Source organism: Taudactylus pleione, unplaced genomic scaffold (genome assembly GCF_031769625.1).
Source record: "Taudactylus pleione unplaced genomic scaffold, aTauple2 ptg000117l, whole genome shotgun sequence".
In the NCBI taxonomy this organism is placed as follows: Eukaryota; Metazoa; Chordata; class Amphibia; order Anura; family Myobatrachidae; genus Taudactylus; species Taudactylus pleione.
This window is the reverse complement of record NW_028284519.1, coordinates 5,143,009-5,163,100: the sequence shown is the minus strand read 5'-3', so window position 1 is coordinate 5,163,100 and position 20,092 is coordinate 5,143,009. Positions and strand designations below refer to the sequence as shown.

General features: G+C 41.2%; 1 protein-coding gene across 2 annotated transcripts in view; it reads left to right on the top strand.

Moving 5' to 3' along the window:
- The window catches only part of FTO (FTO alpha-ketoglutarate dependent dioxygenase), a 345,229-nt gene that overhangs the window by 285,694 nt on the left and 39,443 nt on the right, over window positions 1–20,092 (top strand). The window contains exon 9 of one of the 2 annotated variants that reach the window (XM_088471947.1): window positions 3,593–4,019. The exons of the other annotated variant lie outside the window; for it this stretch is intronic. Coding sequence (XP_088328073.1) covers window positions 3,593–3,599 — 7 coding nt within the window. The 3' untranslated portion in view covers window positions 3,600–4,019. Of the gene's footprint in view, window positions 1–3,592; window positions 4,020–20,092 lie in introns of those variants that run through there. 2 annotated transcript variants of the gene reach the window in all.

The following is a 20,092-nucleotide window of genomic DNA, read 5'->3' as shown; positions in this document are numbered from 1 at the left end:
ATATTAACATAATGGTAACTATGTAAACTAATAAGATTTGTTAAGAGACAAAATTAACTAAAGTTTCTTGTATCTTGATGCCCTGGTTCTCTAGTTTATAGATTTGAAAATGTAACACAATTAAAGGATAGCTTGTATAAATATAGGATAGGGTCCTGTAATCAATATTACCCAATTTAAACGACAAGTTAACATTTTCTGTGTCAGTTATATTGATTTTATTTACTGTTTGTGTCTCTGCAAGATCATTCTTCAGCAACTGGGTCTTAAGCATACCGAATTATTATAACTGCACCCACACAGGCAGTTATTGGTCAACTGGCAACCCCTATAACGCAGCATTTCTCATGCAAATACACCCGCACTTGCTCACAGAACATTGGCATGCAGTATATCATTTTAATCAGCAGAAGCTGTTTGTGCTATCTATTCACATCGTTGAGTGAATAAGACGCATTTGAAGGTATAAATTCGCACAAAAGACGCTCGGCGCTACCGAGTCACGCCATGGCATGGCGTGACTAGAAGGGCTGTTTAGCGTGCAAGGAGGAGGGGACCCGTGTGCAGTCTCAGACATGGGCCCCCTCCTCTCTGTCCGGCGGCCAGCAGCGCACTGAGCTGTGCGCCGCCAGTGCCGGAGTTATAGACTCTGGGCACTAGAGTGCACCCAGAGTTTATAGAGTATGCACAGGTCACCGGGAAAATGGCCACGGCGGCCATTTTCCCTGTACTGCGCATGCGCAAAAGACGGAAAATGGCAGCGGCGACCATTTTACAGTCCTTTTTACAGCGCTGGACCCCCGCGCCGACGTGGGACTCCGGAGAGGTAAGTAATACTATGGGTGCAGGGTGTGCTGTGCGGGGCCCTCCTGGACCCAGGGGCCCGTGTGCCCCGCACCCATTATAGATACGCCCCTGCAAGGAGGCTAGATGTATGAGGACCCATCTGTATATAGCACCACAGTAGCATTGTGGTAAGCATGCAGCAGTACAAGCATGTAGAAGTGATGCTGGTCACTCATGGTGCAGTTTTTTTGGTTGATCTATTATATATATATATATATATATATATATGCATTCAGTACTTATACATCTTCAGATTTCTGCTGTCTATCAATGATCCCCAATGTATTAAACATACTATACAAAAAAAGGTAACATCTTTCTTGATTCACTCAAGAACCTCTCAAACTTCCAGTAAAAGAAAAAAAATCCATATGCTTATCAGAAATCAGGATTGTTTGGGGGAATGTTTTAAACATTAAAATGAGACACATATATTGAGGTTATTATTCTGTAAACGTAGCACAGAGAGGAAGACTACTATTCGAAAACAATAGACTGTGGGTTTTAAAAAATAATCCAAAATTAGTACATTTTATAAGCACACATTTTAATCTTATTATCGCATCTTCATAAAAAGTGTATTTGTGAATAGCCCCTCTTATTCCCAGTATTGTTTTGATATGTAGTTCCAAAGCTCTTAATGTTTCCGCTGTTGTCCGATCAGCGAAAATCTGCTGTTACACGTTGAGTAGGATAAACAATTCATTGGTAGTGCTTGGGCTCTATATTGGCACATGAAAAATGGGAAGAGAGGCACAGATTGTGCCTTACAGCAGTTCATGTATTATTAGGCTTACCATATTATCTCTTTAAACCGGGACACTCATGAATTACACAGGTTCTGTGACTGATTAAAACCAGGTGAAATCCAAGCTTGAAGTCAGACACAGAACCTGTATAATTCATGAGTGTCCCGGTTTAAAGGGCTAGTATGGTAAGCCTATGTATTATTTGCATTATGCTTGCATCTCTGCTTGGTAGTACAATTTGCTGAGATAAGAAACATTTGGGAAATTGCAAGACCTATGTAATTGGAAAGGAGATATGTGTGGTAAATGTGATGTAAAGGTCTTTGTTACCAATAGTGAGCTTATAGACCCTGTGTGAAATGCCATCAGCAGTGGCTCCTAATCTCTTAGATGAGGGGGGCTGCTGCTGCCTGCACTGCAGGTAGGAGGAGAGAGAACGTAGTCCTGGACGGCCGGGTCCCGACACCTGCGCAGTGGATCTGGAAGGCGCCAGGACTGGTACATGCTTGCGGTGGGACTATGCATGAGTAAAACACTGTCTTCTAGGGACTGCATTGGCTGCGGCTCCTAGAAGCCGGGTATTGCTGCCTGTCCTGTCTATGATTGGCAGGTAGCGCTTAGAATGAGAAGCCACTGCCAGTCACAGTATGGCCAGTGCAGTCATGGACTGCAACTGGCTCACTGAGGTGCAATATTTATTAGTAGGGGGGCTGTAAAACCTGTCACTGGACGCCACCCAAATGCAGTAGGTTTACATACCTTGGTGCCCATTTATTTAGATGAAAATCGTGCAAAATCATGATCTAAGTATCGCGTAATTTAAGAAAAGCCTAACGCAAGAGATATCCGTGACCATAATTGTGAATTGGAGCTATAAGCTATTTAGTGTGTATGTTAAAAATATCCTTGATTATGACCCTTAGTGCATTTATAATAAACACTTCTAACATGTAACTGCAATACCAGTAGTGGATTATATATGCCTTGCACGTTGAAAACCAGCCACGATGACAGAACCTTTTTCAGTGCCAGGCATTAAATGTAGATTTCTTGGCTATTTGCAGTTAGAGGGATGAGCAGTGGGATAACTTCATCATAGTGACAGTAATGCTGTTTATACATCAATGTGACACATACTTCCTATCACAGTCATGAAGACAGATAAGTAACACTGATTGATACCAGACAACCTTTTAACAGAAATTCCGATCAAGGGCAAATGCATAATGCTCCAGATATTGTATGGGACATCTCCTGTTCACCTGATGAGTACAAGGACTCTTTACATGCAATTGGTTCATGGTGCAACTGCTTACATGTTTACAATACAATATATTTGCATTAAGAATGTAAAAATCTATAATGAACTGAAATGTGCTCTTCCATAATCATCATGGCTATATGACTTCCTCTTCTTACAATATGGAAAAAAATAGGATTAGGGTTGCACTCGTAGTGGTGTGATATATCCTGCAGAACGATGTCCTCCTGGATGCAGTAACCGCACAAGAGTGTGGATGGCCACCGCATCTAGAACACCGTTTGGCAGGACATGGTACTCGTAGTTTCAACACTGGGTCCAGGCACCGAAAGTGTTGATTATTCAGATAAGTGCTTGTTGTTTTAACACCATGTACATAATTTTTATTTTTTTCAATAGCAGTAGCTGTTTATTGTTATGATCTTGTGGCTATTAGTCACATTATTGATTTGAAGTTGTAGAAGCGCACATGTCAGGCCTATATATATATATATATATATATATATATATATATATATATATATATTCTGCCTATACCTAAATTTATATATTTCTTTTTGGAAATAAGTAATCTTTTTCTAACTTATAAAAAGCAAGTGCTCTCATTACCAGCAGGTTACATCCCATTTCGTCTTTCAGACAGCTGAGCATTTTACATTATTATGAAACAGAGCAAAAACAGACTAAAGCCATTTTTTTAAATCATCAACAATTATAGCTTTTCTTTTTATTTCAGGAGATGATAGACAGACGCCCATGAAAAAAAAAAAAAGCACGTGTGACTTGGAGTGTTGGTTAACCATTCCGTTGTTGTACTGACTTTCATCGCATCACTGCACCATATGTAGAGAGCCCTTCAGCCGTAGATTGAGTTAAACAGCAGCTGCACCACCGTGTGTTTTGCTAAAGCCGCCAGCACTACCATAAATTTTATGTCTCTGAAATTAACAGCCAGTCCCTATCACTTTGCACAGATGCCCACAGACATAAGTAAGGTTCTCCAGCCGAGCTAAATATCTCCAGGAGCTACTTGTGTGCAGTGTCCCATGTTTTAATCTGTAAATGGAGCTACGGAATGTAGATATATTGTTTCTGAATATTCCACACAAGTCAGTGAAAACTGCATTATTCTGTGATTTATTTTTTTTCCCAATTGTAGTTATACTGTACATCATTTCTTACATTCACTAAATTCATGTTTTAAAAATCCTACTCCATACTTCCTTGCCTCCTTTGCTGCGCGCAATTAGTCCCGGGAAGGGACAGCTGAATGTTGGGAGGTATATAGTTTGTTTTATACTAGTAAAATGGTCCTGGTATATGCTGGGGTCTCCAGCCCACCCCCAACTCTGCAGTGAGGCAGTGAGAGACGTTGAGGAGAAGGGGGTGGCATGTGTTGTAGGCTCAGAATGTGCATGTCCATCTCAGGACATGCCATTCTCAAATACAGTATTATATATAGGTGATAACTTAAAATTAAATACATTACCTGCAGTGAATACTTTTTTCAACTAGGTTGGATGGGTGTCCATTTTCCTTCTCCGTGAACTTCTTATTTGTGTGAATGTTAAGGTCACAGAGTTGGGGGAATCAGAATGCTGCTGCCTGATGAGAAATGCAGGGTTGGATCAGTGAAACAGCAGGCTATGGTAACAATAACATCAATATAAGTCTTACCTGGCTACTCTCCTGGATGATCCAGGGTCTTCCCATACTGTCCAGGGAATAGGCCACCCTCCTGCTTCTCTTTGATATGAAGTGGATATCCGGAATGCCACATCCCTCCCACCTAATTGAATAATCCTCATAAAATGGTATTAGTTTTAGGAGTATTTAAACATAAATATGTGTGACAACTTCAAACACCTCATGCATTTTCACTTAGGATGCTGTACTTTAAACACACCAACTTGGCAATCCACATGGCACCTTTATGTTTTCAGAGCTTGCATAGCTGAGCAGAATAATGATACTCACAAATTGGATTTAACCTATTTTTTTATAAGCCTCATTAACAGGGCTTCAATGAGCTCATAGTCATTATTTTGTAAAGCCTGCCCAATTTTTATTATTACATTCTGATATATATTGAACGTTGAATATATAGAAACAAGCAAATAGCATAATCTCCACATTTGCCTGCCAATGCAGCTAGTTCTGTCTTAATGGCTCATCTAGCATCGCCTGGCTATCCTGGCAAAGATGTGACAGAAAATTGTGGCTGTAGAAGATAAGTAGCAATAGGAAATATTTACTATCGCTGATGCTTGTTATATAAACACCATACTCTGGACCTTTTGCCAAAAATCTGTATTTCTCATTGGGCCTCAACAGAACAGAAAAGTTCAGACACAGGTCTAATTATAGGTGGCTGCTCATTGGAGAAGCGTTCAACAAATTAAAAGACAAGTATTGATTGAAAGGTGGAAACCCCTTTGCTGCTGAGGGTTTTCTTACCCCTGTGCTTTTGACATTTACGCTCCTCGAAATCCAATATAAATTGTACCTTGTATTTGGGAGCTGGTTGGCTGGAGCACCATTTATCATATGCAACGAGTTTTATCACTCGTGAATAATACAACTCGTTGCTAAATAAGGCTGTTTGTATTTCCAGAAAGTACCATTTGTCTATTTGCTTTTTCTAACATGTCAAAATAAAACCAAAGCCTCCAAAAATGTATTTTTTCTCGATTTAAATACTCACTAGACCCACCAGTTTTTAAATTAGAAGATCTACCACATCATGAGGAGACCCCTTTTTATGTAATACAGGATGGGGGAATTCTGAACTTTAGATCCCCCTCCAATCTACTGTTTCAGTCATTTTCTGGTGACAATAACACATTGTTTGATAGAGGTGAGTGGGTCGTGTCCTCTGCAGTCTTAATGGATATTTGGAGGAAAAGACCCATTCCAGAGAAAAAGGGGTTAAGAGAACTCCTTTCAGGCTTTTATGGTGTACGCTGTGAGTACTGAAAATACATCCAAACGCTTGTAATTCAGTTTTGACTACCACTCCTCCAAAGGCCCTATATTGATGCTATAAAATGCTCTGCTCCTGGCCTCAAATGATGTAAAAGGACCACATCAGGCAACGTGAGAATCAGACTTCGGCAAACTCCCAGACTATGAGGATTATGCCAATGTTTTTGAAGGGTTTGCGAAAACTTCCATTAATGTGCTCATTAAAGAAAGCTGTTGATATTATATTACAGCATCATCCTAATGTCACAGATGTTTGCTAGAAAGATTGTGACTAGGTATGTTCTTTTGTACATGTGTGATTGAGATGTTCCAAAATTCATAATTCAGGAAAGCGATCATCTCCTTTGCTTCCATAATTCTTAATTTTGTGCTCCAGTCCTGACCCTAATTTTCATTTTACTTCCACTACCAGTCCCAGACCTCCCAAAAGACTCCCACAACCAGTGGTGTGACGTGCCAAACAGTGGCATCATAGAAAGAATCCATTCCCCCTACTATCTTGATAGTATGCAACCATATCTGGCACCTGTACACACAAACACATTACTAATATCATGAGAAACTCTACTGTGTTATTTCAAAATATTGGGTCTCTTTGGGCCCCCTTCCACAGTCACCCTAAAAAACTTGGTCCTTTAACTGCATGTTTCCCCTCCTCCTTGCATCCCATCCCTAATCTCATTCCTTTCTTTCTTACATTTCACTATCTTATGTCCTTGCTTTCCTTATGTTTTCACTCTATGTTTGCATCAGTAGATTCCATTTTGGATTCCATTTTTTTAAATGATCAGAATCTTATTACTCTTGTGGAACAGCCTTATATGAATGATCTGTTCACATAGAGACTGATGGAGAGTTGAACATGTGCCCATTTACATTGTGTATCTTGCGTGTTTTTGCACTTTGCATGCTCCAGAACAGAATGTAAGCAATAATTTGCAGTACAAAGTCATAAGCAATGAGATGTGTGGAAGATTAAATGCAGCTGCTTTCAAACATACCTTTTCTGTCAAAGATAGGGCTGATGGATGCGCACTCTGATGATGGTGACGGGTATCAAGCCAATCGGCAGAGAAGATGCAGTAGTAGAGATGCATCCAATTCTGAATCAACCTTCTCATGGGGATGTAGTTTAAATCCCAGCTGTCAGGAGGCCAGCACCGGAATCCCGACACCATTCAGAATCCCTGCTCTGGCATCCAGTCCGCCAGCATCCCGACAGCAAATAGTCGGGTTAGGGGGAAGGTTAGGTTGAGGCTGCAGAGGAGGGGGATGGGAGGGGGGGTTGGGTTTATGCTGCTGTTGGGTTTAGGGGTAGAGTTAGGATACTTACCAACAGGTGTCGGTATCCTAACCCTGTCGGGATGCCGGCGTCAGGATTCTGACCGCCAGGATCCGGAGTGCCGACATCACATACCAATCCCTTTCCATGTTCTGTTGTCCTGCAAAAGGAGCATTCAGACATATTTGCTCCACAGTCCAACAAGCAAGAAACAATACTCTCAGAGCTCTGTTATATCTTTCTGGTTCCTATACTGTTTCTAAATAGGATCCACAGATAGTACTTGTGCAAGGTGACTGCTCTTTACAGCTAATTCCTACCCTGGTCTCTTTGGAAATTCTGTATCATTTTCAGATCTGAACTATTTCCTTTAATTGTTGCTTGTGAATCCATACATCACATTCCTAGATTGCATTCTGAATTCCAATATTTCCATAATTTTCAGTGATCATTAAAATTCAAAACAAGAATGAAAGCTAAAAGTGTTAAAATTACAAACCAATGAAGGCACAAGTGTAATGTCTATGTGAGCATATGATCAGATGCAAGATGTGCAGAGTATACAAGGTCATGGAAGGGTTGCATTATTTTAATATACTGCTGCTGCTTTAAGCTTGTTATAAATTACCTTAGTGTTCATATTAAATAGTGATTGATTGTTGTGGACCAGTTTACTAGTTGAGCAGCATGCTTCTATTGACCTGCTCCTCTCCTCCACGGGCACAGATGCCTCAGTAACTCATGCTATTGATCCAAGCAGCATTGATCACATGCTTTTGGTGACCCAGGGAGCAGCAGCACATGTAAGCACTGATTTCCGCTACCCTCTCCCAGGGCAATAAACCACTGAGATGTATGAGTGTCAGATGGAGTACCCTTATTAACCCCTTGAATGGATTGCCCCGAGGATGTAGCAGAAGAATAGCTGTGATTAGGGCTTGTACACATGAAGTTACTAAACTGGCCATTTGTCAGTCTCTGCATCACAATCTCTGATGCTTTCCTAATCTACCCTGGCACTGGAACTATGACACATTGTTCTACACTAGAGTTGTAATATAAGTTTGGCAATTAGAAAATGATACAAGACATATTTCTGCACATTCTAATTTAGAGTTGACCGTGACTTGCCGGCATTCGCGTCATCAAGTGAGCAGGACAAGGCATATGGACAAGGCAGCAACTAGAGGTTGACCAGGTTGGCACTCACCAGGGGAGCTGGTCGAGGGGGGAGGGCACCTGGCTCAGTTTGCCAACCCTTAGGGATTACCCGGATGATCCTATTCTTCTTATTATTATACATTACATTGAGCTTCATTTGCTTTGTTGAGCGGTGTCCAGATTCTTGATGATCATAGGGAGAGAACAGAGCATCCCATGTCTAGTGCCGGGCTGCAGCCTCTGTATATTAGTGGGTAGGTCCGGCAGCTGTACTCAGACTGCACATTGCAGAAGGTCAGGCTCTGATGATGGAAGTTACATTGGCACTGAAGATTTAGAAGTGAGCAGCCTGCAGGTTGCTATCTGGGACCTTGTTACTGCTAGAACTGGACAGTGGAGACCAGGAGCTGGGCCCTATCACTGGAGTGGTGCCTTAATGTTGCTTGGCGCTGATGGACTCCATAAGATAATGCCTCCTTTTTATTGATTCTGCTTCAGGTCATGCCTCCATCTCTACACTCTAACTCAGGTCATGCCTTCCTTGCATTCTTTATAATTTGCCACGTTTACATATATACTACAAGGCTTCACATCTTACCTTTCGGTCCACCCCCGTCTTTTCCCCCAATCCTACTACACCTCTCCTGTCTTCACTTTCCAATCCTTCCTGTCCAACACCCCTACTGCTGTTACTGTTACTACAGTCTCATCCTCCTCAGTTTCCCATAAGGACTATTAATTCCATTGTCCCACCTACCCCTAACATATCTTACCCCTCCTTCTACATATTTACATTTTTACGGGTAGGGTCTTCAAATATATGCCCTATACATCACAGAGGGCCAAGTTATAAGCAAAAATTATTATATGTATGATGGGGGTAGCGTCAACTCTTCACTTTGCCTGGGGTGCCCGGACCCCTAGGCAGGGCCCTGCATATGGTAACACAGTTTGCACCATAGGAGCACATCTGTTCTTAATCTTCAGAACAGTCGTACGTGCTCCAGGCAAGATCTGGAGCACATACAAACATTTCTGACAGTTCTTTTCATAAAGCAGAATCCACCTACCACTGCAAAACACTTGCAGAAAGGTTTAGCTAGTGATGGAGTAGTGGTCCACAGTATAACTTATATTAAATTGAGCTGTATGGAATAGTTGTCAGAAAGAAACCTTTCCTATGACCTCATCACAAAAATCAACATCTGCAATATATACTGTACAACTATCCTTTAGCTAAGCCAGAAACTTATTGAAAGAAAGTTCTAATGAAACTAAAATTTTAGTTTTTTTGGCCACAGACACAAAGATACATTGGTATTTAAGAAAAGGACACCTTGACAATCATTAAGCTTCAGTATTTATTAGGCTTTGGAATTGTGGTGAAGCTCAAGTCATATTGTTGATCAGAAATGGATGCAGCTAAATATAAATAAACCCTAGAAACTAATATAAAAAAATGTTGGATGTATGAGTAAGATAACGATATAAAACATGCTTTGATATCAGTCATGAAGTACTTACAGTAATGACAGATTATGGTTTTGGAATGGCCTTCTCAGTCCACAGACTTGAGTATTATTAAAAAAATGTGGGAACATTTAATATCTTCAGTACATGTAAGAACAACTAACATCTAGTTAGGAACTACAAGAGGTAATTTAATTATCTATGATGTGCGGCGGTTTTGCACGTTACAGATAATTACAGCAGAGCAGCATTGATTGAGCACCGCTGATTTTACTATGGGGATGCAAGGTAAAATGAGCAATGTTGTGTTTGCAATATTTTGCCATTACCAGCATTTCCACACTGTTTCTACAGCTCCTCACAGCCATAGCTTTTAATTTAATTGCCACTGAAGAGTTCTGCAAGGAAGACAGGGAAAAATTCCTAAGGCAAGAATAGAAAGACTCTATACTCTAGTTGGCTACAACAAACCTTTAGATGCTGTGAGTTCTGCCAAAAGAGATCTTACTAAGTACTGCCTGATGGGGTGCCCAAACTTTTGCACATCACATATACTGTACTGTCTTATTTCCTTTCAGTTTGTTAAGGGTCTCATTTAGAGGTAGCAAAGCCAGGAGATTGACACATGGGCAAGCCATGTTTTAATGCAGTGGTTGCAAATATAATTTTGTTGGGTTTTTGCATGCAAATGTAATTTTAGACTGCAATTTGAAGTTGATGCACCACTCTCCCAAATCTACCCTGACTTTTTAATTTTGCAGTCCTCTTTAACGCAAAAAGTTTTTGCAATTCTACTTGGAACGCCAAATGAGCATTTACATTTTCCAGTTATGTCTTTTTTACTTGCACCTTGCAGATGTAAATTAACTTCTTTTAATTTATCAATTCCATGAACCATGCACTTTGACCAGGTAAGCATACATAAGTGGATTGGCCACCTGGCACGTCTTGCAAATGCCAGAAGGCCTGATGGGCCACTACAGCCGCCTGAAGTCCTCTGCTCAGTGTGCATACTGATATCCAGTCTGAAAAGCTGGGGCCCAAATGCCATCCAAGTCCCTGCTATACAGACCTTTACCAATACAAGAACACTAAATGCATATTGCTTAGTGTAGCGATCCAGTCGCTGACAAAAGGATAAAGCACAATATGTCTGATAATGCACTCATCTTTACTAATCAAAAAAATTATATATTTAAAGTTCACTTCACAGTTTCAGAAATAAGCATAAAAACAGTATCTTGATATACATTTTTGAAAAATAAAATTTCAAATAAATAAAAACTAAAAGTTAGAAAAAAAAAAGCAGTCTTACTATAAGTCACCCTGCAACGCGTTTCACGTGAGTGTATGTCTAGCAACAAGAAAGATCTTATAAGACAAGTGTATTGAGACATTAAACTTTAATTGGTAATTTAAGAAAGTACTCAGAGATTGCATTGTGCTTTAAGACTTAGGGGCCTATGTATCAAGCTGATTTTTACATACAATTATGCAGAAACTGCAGTTACTCCATAATTTTTGTGTAGTGTTCCTAATTACTAATAGCACAATGCAGGAGATTTCACAGAAAGTATATTGCAGTCCCCATTATTATTAATGGGGACTAGTACTACGATCTGACCCCTATGTACTAAACTCCAAAAAGCAAAGCTTTTCGGAGTTTAGCCCAGGTAGTTTACACCATCTTCAGATGGTGTAAACTATTGTTAGCCTATGGGGGCTCTCCCGCAGCCCCTGGCCAGTTCCAGATGCTGCCGCTGTGCGCATGCGCAGTGTCAGATTCCCCCGGGGAAGTCTTTTGTTTTTCTGTGAAAGACTTCTCCTAAATGCCGGGGATATAACTTGCAGGGACAGCGGTTACCACAACCGCTGTACCTGCAAGTTACCAATAGTACATAGCCGGGATATTTTTATTAAAAATTAAAATAACCCCGACGAGTTATGTACATAATAAACGCGGAAGTACTGCGATTATTAGTACATAGACCCCTAAATAACTTCACTTCAGTCTCGCCTATCCATATCAAATTGTTCCCAGAAGTTTTTGCACTTTTTTCAGCTACAACTTCTTCGTTCTTCTTCTTGAAGTGTACCATTTGGCATGTTGATATAGGCCTGTATATCCCTGGATGTAGCATTTGGGTTTTTTGTAACTGCTGGAGGCTTCATACTGTCTGATCTCTGGATGAATTTGCTAAGGTGCCCAGTCCTTGGGTTATATGTTCTGCCTCAATGTAGAATGATGGACATGAAATTGTTTGGAAATGGCCACATACCTCTTCTAGAATTTGAAGCAGCAACTTTTGTTTATCTTAGGTCTTTGGATATATCACCAAACCAAAATGTATAAGTGCCTACCCTTATATAGGTTGTATGGCTTCCTGATAACCAAATAGTGCTGATGGAGTTCAGGGAGGAAATTTAGCTGCTTTCAGCCAAAACCTCCATAGTCCAGCAATGGTGCTAAGTCATCACACATTTCTGTCATGTCGGCAGTAACGGTAAGTGGGGCTGTAACCACCTTCATCTAAACCTACTTCCAACTGGGAGATCGTGATGGAATTATTGACTAAGCCGCGTATCCACTTGCCGATTAAACCAAGCGATTGAACGATTACGACATCGTAATCGTTTAAGCGCTCATTAATCGGGCATGAAAATGTCGAAAACGACCAGCGATTCGTGCTCCTGCTGGTCGTTTCCAACATCAATCATCACCTGAACATGCCCAATCTGTCAATAACGACAGATTGGGCATGTTCGGGGATGAGGGAGGCTGCCTGCACTGAACGACATATCGGTCAGTGTAGGCACTATACAGGATGAGGAACGACTGAACGATTATGATGTCGTAATCGTTCAAACGTTCCTCAGTCGGCAAGTGGATACGCACCATAATCAGATCTTGGTTACTGGCAATAGAGTCTATTACATGTATTATATATTCGCACTCTTCCCTTTTGTCAGTTACTGTGTTATAATTTCTAACGTTTTACTAGAAATATTCCTCTTTTTCACTAGACACTTGGCCATTTTGTCTTTGTGTATTTATCGCTGTCCCTCTCCACAGGAAAGGCCTTTGTGCCTCTGCCATCTTGAATGCTGATTAGTGAAGGCTGTTCTATTTGCTCTGACATTAGACTGATGCCTTTTTAAAGTACTGCCTGGTGCAGAAGCTTTGGGGGAATCTTTAATATTGACTTAACATATTTGTGCAGAGAAGTCACTGAGGGATTGCTCACAATTAATTGCATCCATCAGCCGAAGTGTTCATTAATTATTCCAACTTTCCCTCTCGCTGTGTGATGTGGGCATTGCCAGACCAGCTCCTTCTGTTTCTGCTTTTCAGTGACTAGCTAAGAATAGATTTACTATCAGATCCCTTTTCCCTATTGGTTACTGTCTGCTTGACATGCTGGAAGCTATGAATACTGGATGATTGTTATAAAAATGGCAGCGTTGGTCCAAAAACATGTTTATTTTGTGTCTTGTTTAATTACCCTACAAAGGATTTTATTCCATGTTATGCTCTAAGTGACTCAGCAAATATTATCAGAGATGCATTGGCGTATCTATAATGGGTGCAGGGTGTGCAGTTCACTCAGGTCCAGGGGGGCCCACACTGCTCACCCTACACCCATATAATTATGCTCACCTCTCCGGAGTCCCATGACGGCACTGCAGCAGCAGGGGAAAGTCACTGGTAAAATGGCACCAGGAACATTGTGCTGGCGCTATGTCCCTGGAGAGTCTACTGCACTGCCAGAGAGGAGGGGACCCAAACAGAGTCTGCCCCCACTCTTAAAACGCCCCCTGCAGAGATGGCAGCGTAGTATTATGGAATATATTTTACTTAGTTATTCATGTTATTTGGCATTGGTTAGCCCTACATTAGACAGGGTTAGAAATGACCATTCCATCAACCAACTCATGGGCTTGAGGCACCATTATCAACTTTTGGACCCTGTCTACATTATAATAACACATTTCTCTGATGTTTTATACATAGAAGTGCAATTTGAAGTTTTAAATATTTTAATGTGGACCTCAGAAATAGATAAAAATAATTTGGTGTCTTGCAGATGATCTGTTAACCCAATATACGAACACATTGGTGTCTCCAAAACATTTAGGGCCTCATTTCTCAATGAGTGATAGCCTTGTTTTCACTCTTTACCAATCAGCTCCTAACTGTCATGTGTTTGAAATATGACAGGAGCTGATTGGTTGGAGCACCATTTAAGAGTAGTAACGACTGATAACAAGAATATCACTCGTTACTATGAGGCCCTAAATCAGAATGATCTACATGGCAGTGGGACTCATTTACAGACCACACAATTTTGGCACCTTATAATGCTATGGTTTTGTACTGATACACCTGCATGGTCTTTCCAAATAGAAGTGTGCTTAGTTTTGCAAGCAAGTAGAAAAATCTCACAGTAGTTCCACCCATTTCATTAAATTAAACGTTCAAATTTTTCTCCTAAAATACTGTTTAAATTAATCATTAATATGACTGACTTTAGTACATTTGTAAATTGGAATCTGTTTAAAGTACTCCTAGACAGGGCCAGGATGGCACTCGCCAGGGGCATTGTGCGAGACGGGGCACCATCCAGCTCAGCTTCCCGCAATTTTTAACATCTGGGGGGCCTATGGCGCCACAACGCGAGGGAAGAATCTGTGCAAATTACACCAGTCTTGCCTTCCATCACGCTGATCCAGATGTGAAGCGCGGGTGATGTTATGACGTGGCAAAACTGTACAAGTTTTAGGCCCGTATTCAATTTGAGGCGTTAAGTCCGGATCCGCGTTAATTTACCGCCAATGACGTAATTATCGCCTGTTTTAGTTTCACCCCGTATTCAATTTGAAAGACTTTCTGCCTAGGCGTTAAGTCAATGCAATGTAATAGGCGGTAAAGTATCGCCTATGAATGGCTGGCGTTAAAAAGTGCAGAATTGGGGTTTTGGGGTGCAACGTTTCGTGCAGCCTTCAGACAGTCCCCCCAAAAGTAATCTGTTTAAAAAAACATTTTTAAAAAACTTAAGAACACCCCAAATATTGACTTTGAAAAAGGGGGCGAAAAAAAAAAATGTTCAGGTGCAAAGTTAAAAACTAGCGAACTTGACTCTGGGAGGTCCCCAAGTATGCCCCAGGTGTTTATTTCATTGCAGATGTTTGCGGCAGGTGGATTTTTCACGATTTTTTCAAGTTCACTTTTTCAACTTAAAAATATGCTGACCCCCATTTTCAGGTACCCCAAATTTGCTGGGATAAGTTATTTTCTGGAAAAAATACTCCTAAATGCTATTCTGCATCAGGTATAGAAAAACGCTATTTAGCAGCTATTGAGCCCATTTAAAAACACTAAATACCTTCAGCAACCCAAATCGGGCGGTACCATAGTGAACCCCCATGTCAGAGCATCATTTGGGGAGTGGCAGGCTGATTTCCCCAAAAATGACAGCACTTTCCGCTAGTTAGAGTATCGCCGGGTGCTGTTTACGCGTACTTTGAAATTGAATACAAGGATACGCGGGCACGCACGCAAAACTTTAACGCCTACAAAACAGGCGAAGTCGGCGTTAAGTCCGGGCCGCGTTAACTTAACGCGGCTTGGCTCAAATTGAATACTGGCCTTAGGTAGTTAAGTCCCTCACTTTGCAGACAGCTATGAAGTTCCAATGGGTTATTATAGAAGGAAAACCTTGTTTGTTGTTTACTCGTATCTCTATGAGGGTCAAAATAAAAAGAAGATTTTCCTCCCATAATAACACATTTGAACCTCGAGGTTAGTTGAATCTTACTGGTTTTATACTGGTAAGTTGGTGTAGCAGTGGTAGCAATTGTAAGCCCAGAATTGTTTGTTTTCTCCACCACCCTCCCTAATTATGACCATTGAGCACTGACTGTTTAGCAATCTATAGGGTATACTCTCTTTTTTTCAAAATTTCATGTCATATGTTGACATTTTGTCGATGTCAACATTTCAAATGTCGACATAATAACATTCGGCATCCTGACTGCATACTAGTGTGAGGGGAGCCAGGAAGACCCAAGGTGGCCCTTAACGAAAGACTGCATAGGGATAACTGGGGATAAGACTTGACAAGATATGTATCAAACCTTCTAAGGAGGACAGGTAGAGAAGTACCCATAGCAACAAATTAATACCCAGCTATGATTTTATAGCATGTATTTGATAAATGATAGGTAAAAATTAATTGATTGATATTCCCCCCATATCTCCCTCACACACACAAACACCCTTGCTAGTTACATACATAAGTGTTATTAATGGTGGGGACCAGTCAGGGGGCCCCGGCTCAGAATTTGCCATGTTATAATATTTGCTATGAAAATATTTAACAATTGTCCTATGTCCAATATAAATATACTTCTACTGGCAATAAATGAATATCCCCATCACCTCTTTTCTACATTAAATGAATGCAGTTAGCTGCTCCTTCTAATATATGCATGCAATTTATATTATAAATATATTTGTGTATGGATCATCATATAAGCATACCTGCCCTCAGATCTCCACTGAACTAATATAGGTTTCATCTCCTTCCCTCCTCCTCTTCACACAACTGTCGATACATTGAAGTCGTCGTTTGTATTTGTGAGTGTTTTCTTAATTAAGACCTCCTATGAAAGCCTTTTGTATTGATTCATTCCATTATCCCATTGATTAAGTGCCCTGGCTGCGAGGCCTTTCTCTTTATCGGGAAGCAGGAGCGTGTAGTCTTTAACCACAGATGTGAGCAGTAAGTAACATATCAGCTCCTGCCAAACTGGCTGGCGGTTTAATGAGGTACTGGCATCAGTTCCATGCAAGTTGCCCCCTCCCCCCCCTGCTGCTTTAGCCATGCATATAAACACGGATATCTATTCTCATATGTACCAGGAATGTTGTGACCCACTTTATGTAAGGTGTGATAATTTTTTTTGCCTCTACATTGTACTTTCCAGTACACAGTGCTGTGTGCACCTAATCAATGCCTAAATGTTTATGCAAATAGTTTGAATTTATGCAGTTTAAACACTTTGGGGGTTTTGTATGAAGATGAAGTAGTCACAAAATTCTCGTATCTCTTTTGAACAGTGTTACACGAACAAAGCTTGTTATTTAGATTCCTCACATCTGACGCTGCTATTAGACAGGCCTAGCGTTTCTCATTTGCACAGTACTTCAATATATTGACACAAAGGAGAGCAACATCAAACCAAGTCCCTTATCATCAGCTTAACAAACCATCAGCTCTAGATCAGATGCCCTTGTGCGATACAGAACAGGTTAGTTGAAAATGAAATGCATACACAGAGGAGCTTCCCGTCCTCCACGGCCTAGCGACGTGATAATATATGGCTCAGTCCGAGCAGGTGGGATTACACCTTCAGAAATTATCCATAAAAATAAGCCATGTTATAGTCGCACTGAAAGACTGATCCTGGGTCTGTATCCGTGCCTGATGGCATCAAATGGAACTGCAGTCCATCATCTCTTCAACTTAGAAGAATCAGTGCAGAAATACTACTAATTCCCCCATATTCACCTATAATCCCCATAAAACTGCTTATGCCATTGTTCTCTCTCTTTCTCTCTCTCTCTCTCTCTCTCTCTCTCTCTCTCTCTCTCTGTGGCTTCGTTCCTTCCTATGTGTTAGAGTGCGTGCATGTATGCATGTGTTGAATTATGCTGGCACACACATGTATGATTCCATTGCTCAACTGAATTAGAAATAAAAGTGTACCTATTTGGCCACATAAATTATGTCAGACAATTGGTCAATTTCAATATAATTTAACTGAAATCAGTGGTGACTCCTACTCTGTTCAGTGAGGGGAGCTGCCAAAACTGAAGTCCACTGTTTCTGACTGTCCCGGCCCTTGCCCGGTCATTGCGCATGGGCAATGGATCAAGCAGGTACCGGAATCAGTGCATGCACACAGATTACGGCTTCTAGGGACTGCATTAGCTACAGCCCCTAGAAGCCTTGTAGGGCTGAAGGCAAGGCAGGGGATTGGCTTCCTATTGCAAGCTGGATTGCAAGCTGGAAGTCCCACTGGGAGAATACACCTCCCCCGGGTACTGCCTGTCCTGTGTGTGATTAGCAGATAGTGCTTCCAGTGGGAAGTCACTGCCAGTACACAAACTCCGACTGGCTCCCTAGGAGTTGCGGATCTTACCTGCAGCCCTAAGGTAAAATCTCCCACTTGTTGAAAGGGATTGTAGAAAATTAGTCATTCAGTCAGGTGAAGACGCTCTCTGTCAGTTCAGTTCTTACCGTGGTGCTGAATCTGAGTCGCATGCAAAAGCGAACGCAGCAGTGTCTATTGGCGGTCCCCTGTATGAGAGTTTATGTAAATGTGCAAGGACTGAGTTGGTGATATACGCCTCCATTGGTCACACCATCTACAATTGCACCAGCTCTAAAGCAGGTGCAGTTTCTCCATCTGACCACGGCCATCTATGCCTGCGTCTGTGAACACAGCCACTTTCACTGACACGCCCGCAGCACTCCCATAATGTGCCCACTAAAAAGCCCATACTAGCCACCTCCCAGTCACAAGACAAGAACGCCCATCACTTTTCCATCACACTTTTGATACCATCTGTCCCGATCTCCACAGCACCACAGTGCCTATGCTCTGTATAGCACATGTGTCCTAGGGCTTTCCAGAAACGTTTGCACATCTGCAAATAATCGCTTAACTACGTAAACATCGGTGTTGTGTGCAGATTGCATGCGTCTCAGAATCAGGCTTTGTGTGTGCAGTCGCCTTAGGACACTTTCATTGTTCTTATAACAACATGTATCCAAATGTGAGTGTGATAAACCTAAGCTTCCACATTTCACATTGTGTCATTCTTCTTTTGTACTAATGTGACAATAAGGAAGTGATAATATTTACCAATTTATTCTAATCATTTTCAGATGGTTTACTAACCTCTATGTTCCACATTGACCACTTAACACATACCTCTCATTGGTCTCCTAAAGGGACTGGGCTTACAGGGAAGTGTGCGGGGGTGAATTAGGGGAATGGGACACTCATCCTGGGGCTAGGCTTGATTGTCCACATTTTGTGCCTGGATAAATGTTCGGAGGCAGGCTGAACAGATACATATTAATGTAGTTGCACTGTACTTTAGACACCATGAACAACTTAAAACTGGATTATATCGCACAATGAAACTACAAAAAACAAACAAACAAAGTATCAGCATCCAATGTGAGACAGTTGCAGCAAGATGCATTCATTAAAGTAAGCCATGTTTTGGTTCATATAGAGGAACTCTATTTCCAGAGACATTTCTAATACTCATGCAGACACTCAGCTCTTTGGACTCTTAGTAAAAAAGTGTGTTTTTTAATACTTCTAAATAACCTAATTTCTGGAGATATATGTATAGAATACATTTCCTCCATTGCTCTGGTTTTATAATCTGCATAGTAATACATATCCATTGTTATATATTCTCACACAAGTTATTTTTATTATTTTTCTTTGGTACATTGTATTGCAGTTATTGTTTTTTCTACAAAACTGAGTTTTCTTCTAGCGAAACAGGTGACTCTTCGGTATCTAACGGCAGCCGTCTGTGCACACACAATTTTTTAACAAATATTTATTAGTATTTTTGTATATGCCATTTTTATATTTATTTAGTGGAATTTTTAATTTGGAATTTTAAATCCTACTTGCCTACTTTTGAAAATTAATTTCAGGGAGATTGTGAAAGCGGCACCTATGAGCGCGGCGGTTATGTGGACGTGTACTGCTACATCTGAGAGGAGTGTCATAAATGAGCCTCAAAGCAGTTAGTAAGATCTATTTGTTGATGAAAACACACTGTTCAGGGGCACATCTACTAGCAGATAGTGGAACGACAGTACGATTACAACATTGTAGTCGTACAGTCGTTTCTCATCCTGTAATGTGCCTACACTGAACGGTATGTCATTCAGTGCAGGCACCCTCCCTCATCCCTGAACATAGGGCCTGATTCAGAGCTGAACGCTCTGACCAGAGCGCTCGCTCTGAATCAGGGCCCTCCTCCATGAAAATGGAGCGGCCTCCTGGCCGCTCGTATAGAAGTGGGTCACCACCCACAGCATATGCGAGCGGCCAAAAAGATGGTCGCAATGGTCTTGACCATCACGACCATCGGACTTGCGACGGAGACCCTGCGGTAGGGTCTCCCTGCCACAAGCCCTGTAGTGATTTTGGCTCTATCAGAGCCAAAATCACTCCCGCTGACATCACTAGTGATGTCAGTGGGGCCGGATTCAGACGGTAGGCGTTCCCATGGGAACG